General features: G+C 59.4%; 1 protein-coding gene across 1 annotated transcript; it reads left to right on the forward strand.

The window, feature by feature from the left end:
• The first annotated feature begins 96 nt into the window (after positions 1-96).
• Positions 97-5,070, forward strand: NAA10 (N-alpha-acetyltransferase 10, NatA catalytic subunit). The gene is made up of 8 exons (XM_046673881.1): positions 97-402; positions 819-917; positions 1,318-1,376; positions 2,207-2,252; positions 2,339-2,454; positions 2,656-2,700; positions 4,029-4,113; positions 4,749-5,070. The coding sequence occupies exons 1-8, from the start codon at positions 382-384 to the stop codon at positions 4,983-4,985; spliced, it is 708 nt and encodes a 235-aa protein (XP_046529837.1). The 5' UTR covers positions 97-381; the 3' UTR covers positions 4,986-5,070.
• The last annotated feature ends 3,472 nt before the right edge of the window (positions 5,071-8,542 follow it).

The raw sequence follows: 8,542 nt of genomic DNA on the forward strand, positions 1-8,542 counted from the left end.
GCCGCGCGGGCCGGAGGGCACCTGCTCCTCGGGACGGCGGCCTGCCGGCTCGCTGGACCCTCCCACCCCGCCGACAGACCCGCCCCGCGCTGGGGCTCGCCCGGCCATTGGTCCGCCCCACCCCGGCCCGCAGACAGGCCCCGCCCCGGCACTGGCCCGCCCCGCGCGTTGGCCGAGCGGCCTGGAGGGCGGGTCCGGCGGCGCGCACATCCGGCCGGTGGCCGGGCCCGGCGCGCACCGCCCCTTCCGCCGCCGCTCCCGCGAGCCCAGACCTAGCTCCAGCCCCAGTCCCGGCCCGGCCGCCCCGGCGTCGCTTCGGAGCGCGGCGGCAGCTGACTGCGCGTTCACGCCCCGCGGGGAGCAGCGAGCCCCGCCGCCGTTATGAACATCCGCAATGCGAGGGTGAGGGGCCGGTGGCTGTCCGCGCCGCGTGGGCGCGGGGCCCGGTGGCCGCGTGCGCATGCTCCCGAGGGGCCCGGCCGAACCCGGGCCGGGCGCGGGACCTCCCCGAAGAAGAGGCCGGGGGAGCCGGGGGCGCAGGGCTGGGGCTGCGGACCCATTCGGTGCGGGATGTCGGGGCTTAGGTGTATGGTGTCCGGGAGCCTCCCGGCGCTGCTGTTCATGGCTGGGGCAGGCGATTTTGGCGTAGCGGCTCTGGGCCCGGCCTGTGCAAGGCAGATAGTCACAGCGCCCGCCCAGCCGTGCGCGGCGGGGGGGTGTCGGGGAGTAGACAGCTGGGGAGCAGGGTGCTAGCACAACTGAGGCCTCCTTAGCGCAGCCCCTGGCCTGAGCGCATTCCACTGCCCTGGTCCCCGCAGCCAGAGGACCTGATGAACATGCAGCACTGCAACCTCCTGTGCCTGCCCGAGAACTACCAGATGAAGTACTACTTCTACCACGGCCTGTCCTGGCCCCAGGTGGGCCGCTTTTGAATTTGGAGACGGGGGAAACCAGGCTGAGAAAAATCCAACCTGGATGGGCTTGGGAGAAGTGGGCAAGGGCAGAAAGAGCCCGGGGCGTGTTGGGTGAGTGAGGCCCGCGGTGTTTTCAGCTGGAGGTGGGACAAATGGAAAGGAGGTACCTGAAGCGGGGCAAGACTCCAACCTGTGTCTGTCCTCCTCTTCTGGACTAAGGACAGGGGGCACAGTGTGGTGTGGGGAAACCAAGACACCTGGCCTGGATGTCAGGAGCTGTCACTGAACTCGCCACTTGAGCCGCTTCTGTCATGCACACAGCCAGAGGCAGGCAGTCCGCCAAAGGCTCCTCCAGCTCAGACAGGAAGTTGTTTTCTGACTTCTTTCTCCTCCCTCTCACCAGCTCTCTTACATCGCTGAGGATGAGAATGGGAAGATTGTGGGGTACGTCCTGGCCAAAATGTGAGTCACCAAGGAGAGAGAGAGAAACCTAGTGTTGGAGCTGGGGGGACTTCGGGGCTGGGTGGGTAGGGTGGCGGGCAACGATACCACACGTGTCTGGAGAATACTGCCTGGATTGTTTTTTAAAAATTAATTAAGAGACTATATTTTAAGTTCAGTTTTAGGTTTACAGAAAAATTGAAAGTACAGAGGGTTCCCATATAACCCTCCCCTCTCCCCCCAGTTTCCTCTGTTATTAACATCTTGTGATACGTTTCTTACAATTGATGAACCAGTATTGCTACGTTATTATTAAAGTCCATAGATTACATTGTTTCACTCTTTGTGTTGTACCTTTTGTGGGTTTGGACAAATGCATAATGTCATGTATCTATGATTATAGTATCATACAGAGTAGTTTCACTGCCCTAAGAACTCTCGGTGCTCCACCTGTTCATCCCTCCCTCCCGCCTCCCCTCTGACAACCACTGACCTTTTTCCTGTCTCCATAGTTGTGCCTTTTCCAGAATGTCTTATGATTGGAATCATACACTATGTAGCCATTTCAGATTGGCTTCTTTTACTTGGTCATATGTGTTTAAGTTTCCTCTCTGTCTTTTCATAGCTCATCTTTTTATCACTGAGCAATATTCCACTGTATTCCATTGACACTGCATATGTCTTTTGGCTGCTGCGTGGAGTTTGCAGTCCCAGCGCTCCCCGACCCCAGCGTTTGGGGCGACTTTGGGGCCAGCCAGAGGAGTCTGCACTCCTGCTGTGTGCACGTGCTGGAGGGTGGTTGCATCTGCACCAGGCTCCTTTCTAGCCTCTCTCCTTTCTTTTTGCTCTAGGGAAGAGGACCCGGATGACGTGCCTCATGGACATATCACCTCACTGGTTCGTAGGGCCCACCCGGGCTCTGGTGGGGGTAGAAGTATGGGTTAGTTGGGGCAGCCCTCGAGGTCCCACTGTTCTCCCACCAGGCTGTGAAGCGTTCCCACCGGCGCCTCGGCCTGGCTCAGAAACTGATGGACCAGGCCTCCCGAGCCATGATAGAGAACTTCAACGCCAAATATGTCTCCCTGCATGTCAGGAAGAGGTGAAAGCCGGGGCCCAGGGAAGGGGGAGTGTGTGGGGGCGATACTGTCTTGATGTGGGTCCTGGGGTGCCCTGGCTTTTGGAGAAGATCCGGGAAGTGGGATTATTGGGGAGGGGGGACCAAGAGGAGGGGCAGGACCTGGACATGCTGTCCCTGCCTGGCCAAGTCTGTGCAGCTCAGCAGTACCTTATTCCCCTGCAGTAACCGGGCCGCCCTGCACCTCTATTCCAACACCCTCAACTTTCAGTAAGTAGATCTAGATTTTTCTAACGGAGCGGGGTGGTCCCAGGTCTAGCTCATCCAGGCGGCTGAGATGGGCTGAGCTGCCTTCCAGGCAGGGGGGTGGGGGCGGCTAGAGGAAGGAGCCGGAGTCAGCTGAGATGGGGAACAGGCCGTGGATGCCGACACATTGCCCGGATGCCTCCTGCACTCTCAGTGGCACCAGCACCTGCCCACTGCAGTCTGCCCGCAGCGTGCTGTGGTACAGGAGGATGTGCAGCGTCTCTTGCTGGGTGGAGGAGTGCTTGCTGGATGCTGGCTGGGGCTGAGTGAAGGGCAGTGTGGTGAAGAGCACACAGGCTTTTCAGTGAAGTTGCAGGACTAGAGCTGAGGGCCCAGGACATGAGCAGAAGCCAAGGAGCAGGACCTACTGACCAGGCACCTAGAAACATCTAAGTGGGCCCGGAAGGAAGGAGAATGCGGTGCTACAGAAACCCAAGCACATCCAGGCAGAAAGGGCCATGGGCAAGAGCAGCGAAGGAATCTAGAGCCCTGGGCATGCTGGCGGATGAGGGCATGTCCGCTCAGGGATGTGGGAGTCTCTGTGTGCCCAACACTGGACAGAGAGAGCCTGGTAGCGAACTGATACACCCAGTACATGGTGCCAAAAGCCACTTGAAAGTGAGGCTGGGGTGGGCGGCCCCTGGAGGGCGCACTGAGGTGGCACTCAGGTTGCTTGGGGGTGAGGTGGGTCTGTTGGGAGGGGCAGTGGCCTCAGGGCTGGGCATTTGAGGAGGGATGTTTGACTTGGATGCGGATGCCTCTGGTGGTCAACAGTTCCGGGGTCTTAGGGCTGACAGGGCCTTTCTAGGCCATTGAGTGCAGCTCCCCTCCCAGCGTCAGGGCACTCGAGTCTGCACACAGGCCTCCCGGTGCAGGCTCGGGCCTGGGGCCACGCCACCTGGCAACGACTGCCAGGGACAGGCCTCAGCACCCTTCCCCGCTTCCCAGGCATAGGAATCGGCTAGTAAGTGACAGGGAGCAGGGCAGGGAGGGAAGGGGATGGCTAAATGCAAGGCTTCAGCTCAGAAGAAACCACAGAAACATCCTCGGTAGCCAGGTTAGGGGTGCAGGATGGTGGCAGGCCCGGCGGGGGAGAAGCGCTGGGCACTACTTACTGCTTACTGCTGGAGAGAGCAGAGGGAAGGCCACGCTGGGAGTGGGGCTTGCCTTCTCCCAGAGGGTCCTTCGGGGAGAAATGATGCCCTGTCGTAGCAGCGGCTGAGGCCAGAAGGCCGAGGAGAACTTGCCCCCTGATTTGGGTTGTCCTCCTTCTCTCCACCCCCTGCTCCCAGGATCAGCGAAGTGGAGCCCAAATACTATGCAGATGGGGAAGATGCATATGCGATGAAGCGGGATCTCACCCAGATGGCCGACGAGGTGAGAGTCCCGTGAATTGGGGGCTGCAGTCCCCGCAGATGAGGATGAGCAAGGCCCTGCTGGAGGGGAGGTGCAGCTTGGGGCTCTCTTCACCTGTTTCCTCAGCTGTCAGGTGGGGAGCTGGGCTTTGGCGGGCCTTTAAAGGAGGCTATTGGCCCAAGATCCCATTCTCTGAGGAAGAAGTTGGTACAGCCCCGAGGCGTGATGTGAGAGGCAAGGGAGGGGGCCCCTGGGTGTGCTGAGAGCTGGGGCCCAACAACAACTGTGGGGGCCTGGGGACAGCCTTGGCCTGCCCCAAGGCTCAGCGCTAAGACAAAACTGGGCTGAGGAGAAAGTCAAGGTCCTGCCCAAGGCTCCTTGGGGGCCAGAGCTGTTCACAGGGCTTCTCAGCAGCCCGTGTGAGGGAGGCATGAGTACCCTCACTTTGCGGGGAGAGGAAATGGAGGCCCCGAGAGGGCAGAGCCAGGACTCAACTCGTCTCTCCTGATTCAGTGCTGTGCTTCCTGCCCTGCCCCCAGCAAGTGACAAGTGCAGGCTCCCTCCCCCCATCTTGGGCAGCCAGAGAGGGCCTACATGGTCTGGAGCCTGAGGCCCTGTCTCTTTCCTCCCACTTCTCCCTGGGCTTCTGGCGGCAGCTGAGGCGGCACCTGGAGCTGAAGGAGAAGGGCAGGCACATGGTGCTGGGCTCCATCGAGAACAAGGTGGAGAGCAAGGGCAACTCACTTCCAAGCTCGGGAGAGGCCTGTCGTGAGGAGAAGGGCCTGGCTGCTGAGGATAGCGGTGGTGACAGCAAGGACCTCAGCGAGGTCAGCGAGACCACGGAGAGCACTGATGTCAAGGACAGCTCAGAGGCCTCTGACTCGGCCTCCTAGAGCCTGCATGCGCTCCTCTCCCTGCCCTGGCCTGCTCATCCCATCCTCACCCTGTGAGGTTTCACAATAAACTTCACCCAGTGGCCTTGGGGAGTTTGTGTGTGCGAGTGTGCACATTCAGGGGGTGTGCCTCTCTCTGGTCCCTTTGTGTCCCCATGGATGGGGACCTCAAGCTCAAGTAGAAGGGATTCTCTTTATCAGGGCTTTGGAGGGGGGGAGGCTCCCAAGTCTGATGGCTTTCTGCATCTCTGGGCCCTGGGGAGCCAGCCCCACCGTCGAGGCTTGGAAGCTCTGCCACTGCCTTGATGGGCTCCAGCTGTGTGAGTCCAACTGCTCACTGGACTTCCCTATCGATGTTCTATCTGGGTAATGGATAGCCACCCAGTTGCTCAAGCCCTAGCAACTGTTCTTGATTCCTCCCTCCCCTGCCATCCAAAAGGTCAGCGAGTCGTGTGTGTTCAACCACCATAATACCCCTTGAATCTACTCCCTAACCCTGAGCCTTCATTTGAAAATAATAGACTTTATTTTTAGTACAGTTTTACATTTACAGAACTGAGCAGTCAGTACAGAGTTCCCACGTACCCCCACTCCCCAGTCACTCACAGTTTCCGGTATTATCAACATATTGCATTGTGGTGCATTTGTTAGAATGGATGAGCCAATATTGACACATTATTGTTAACTCTAGCCCAGGGTCTATATTTCCCTTTGTGTTACAGTTTATGGATTTTGACAAATTCTCATGTCATTCCATGCAAAATATAAGCCCTCCATTTGTCATGGCTTCACTCTAACCCTAAAATTTGCTCCTGTGCCTTTCGTAGCTGCCCTTCCCTTGATGGCTGCAGCGCCATCAGTTGCTGCTCCTAGTCCCTGGGCGGGTTCGGCCTGGGCTGCCCACCTTCCAGTGGAGCTCAGCATTCCTGAGCTGTCACTGTATCTTAGGCCTCTGCTAATACAGACGGCACGCCTGCTCCCCTACTAGGCTGAATAATTCGCCACCGGGGCCTGGACCTCGGTTCTCTTTGGCTGGCGCCTGGCACGTGACCCACAGGCGGCCAAGGAAGCTAAGACCAGGGGCTGGTGGTGGGGGCCGAAAATACGCGCCCGCGCCTGCCCTCCTGCTCGCCGGCTCCGGCGAGGCTTTGTTCTGATTGGCTCAAGTCCCAGGCTCCGTGGTAGGGATCGGAGGCGGGGCCCTGCCCCGCCCTCTGCGCCTGGCGTCAGTCCCTTCCGGTTCGCAGGCCGCGGCAGGCTTCGTTCCCAGGCTCTGATTGGTCCCAGGCTCTGATTGGTCCGGAGGGGGCTCCGCGCGGCGGGGTGGGTGGGCATGCGCGGTGCCTCCGCCGCGCCCCAGCGCTGGTGGGAGGGAGCCGGCAGAGGCTCCCACGGCGCCTTGCGGCGCTCTTTCTCTGCCGCCGCCCGGCCCACAGGCAGCCGGCCCGCCCTCTGCCCTCCGTGCCCTGCGTCCCGGGCGGGCGGGCTAACGTTCGGCCGCCCCCAGGCGGTTGGGTTTCCTGGGCGGAGGTGGGAGCTGTGGCTGGCTGGCGGGCGGGCGGGGGGAGAGAGGGGAAGCCGCAGGCCCGACTGGCCTTTGGGGCCCAGCACTTCCCCCGCCTCTGCAGCACCCGCTTCTGGCAGGGGCCGCTTCTCTGCCATGAAGCCGAGCTGAGGTTGGAAGGCCGAGGGTGGGAAAGCGGGCCCCCCGACCCCTCACCCTGTGGCTGGGAGTGGGCTCCAGGGACATCTCCCCAGGGGATGACCCTATAAACAGAGGTGCATAACCTTGACCCCTGAAGCCCCCGTTGTTAAATGCCCAGCTTTTTTCTGGAAAGCTGACTTGTAGGAAAATAGAAGGGGCCTCACAGCATCTTCATGTGGGACCCTCACTGCCGCATTCACGTACTCATTTATTCTCGATTTCACGTGGACGGCTGTAACAGCCTCCCCATTGATCTCATCTCCCTCTGGTCTGTCCTCCATGCAGCAGACCTGAGCACGCCAGCCCTGCGGTCACCCCTCAGGACCAAGTGTACAGGCCACTGGTCAACAGGATTAGTAAGGTCTAGCAGATCTGGTCCTTGCCTTCTGTGGGATAACAGGCTTTTGGATTCTTTGACCGGGAACAGTGGAGCTGAGGATAGCACAAGCAGCAGGGCCTTAAATGCCAAACAAGCGTCCTACAAGCTAGAGCTAATTACTGGAGATTTTATTTTATTTTATTTATATTTACATTTTTAAATTTTTTTTTTCCTTTTTCTCCCCAAAGCCCCTGGGTACATAGTTGTATATTCTTTGTTGTGGGTCCTTCTAGTTGTGGCATGTGGGACGCTGCCTCAGCGTGGTTTGATGAGCGGTGCCACGTCCGGGCCCAGGATTCGAACCAACGAAACACTGAGCCGCCTGCAGCGGAGCACGCAAACTTAACCACTCGGTCACGGGGCCAGCCCCTACTGGAGATTTTAGAGCAGTGACTGAATGGGGTATCAGGCGAGTATTTCTGGAGTCAGAAAAGGATGGAGCAGGGCGTTTGAAAGGAGCTGAGGCCAGTTCAGCAGCAGTTTCCTGTGGGCTTCAGCCTAGGCCTAGCTCTGCTGGATGGGTAAGGGACTTTTCGGAACCAGTCAGGGCTCGGTTGGAAGATAGGGGGCAAGGTGTGTTGGGGTTAGCTGATGAGGGGCATGAGTTCCTGACAGGGGAGCAGCTTCGGGGGCAGGTGCGCGTGTGTGTGCTGCGGGAAGGGGCAGGAGGCTCGTCCACCTTGCTGGAGGACATGAAGGGTGGTGTGCTGAGACCAGCTCCAGGAAGTCCAAGTCCTGGGCCTGCTGGGGTTTGGCCAGCTCCCCAGGCCTTCCATCCCCAGGCCCTGTGGACACATGGCATCTTGGAAAAGGGCCTTCATCTGGGGCGGGGAGGCAGGGAGCCAAGGAGGTATGTTTTCCCCTTCTGGGCAAGAGAATTGTTCATAGTTGAAAGGCAGGAAGTACCTGCACAGCCTCCCCTCCGTCTCAGAGCTACAGGCCGTGGTCACGTGTGCCCACATTTGCACAGAGCCTGACTTTGACATCCGTGCACACACAGGCCTGGACCCATTGCACTAGTGCTTCCAGGCCTGCTCCCCCGGCACGAGTCTGGAGCCTAACTGCCTCACCCCTCTCCTGCTATCTGTACCCCAGAGATTCTTCTGTCACCTAGCTGAAGACTGTTGTCTAGACTGGCTTGTCACCTGCCACCTGCATCCTGCCTCCTCAGTTTACTGGAGAAAAGCTCTTGCCCTGTGGCTTCAAGCTGGTAGAGAGGAGTGGAGGGAATCTCCAGGACCCTTGGATAAGGGAGGTCCCAAGACTTGCACCCAGGCTTGCTAAGGCCTTGCTCTGAGGGGGCAGGAGAATGGCTGCCCCTGCTCCCCAGGCCGAGGACGGGGCAGGTGCGAGCTGCAGGGGAAAGGAGGCAGAAGAGTCTCTTCCGGCAGCAGGAAGTGGTAACCACCTATGGGGAAATGAGGCTTGTTCCTCCCTTTGGGGTTGAGCAGAAAGGGAACCTTAGCTGAACCC

Source organism: Equus quagga, chromosome 10, assembly GCF_021613505.1.
Source record: "Equus quagga isolate Etosha38 chromosome 10, UCLA_HA_Equagga_1.0, whole genome shotgun sequence".
Taxonomy (NCBI): Eukaryota; Metazoa; Chordata; class Mammalia; order Perissodactyla; family Equidae; genus Equus; species Equus quagga.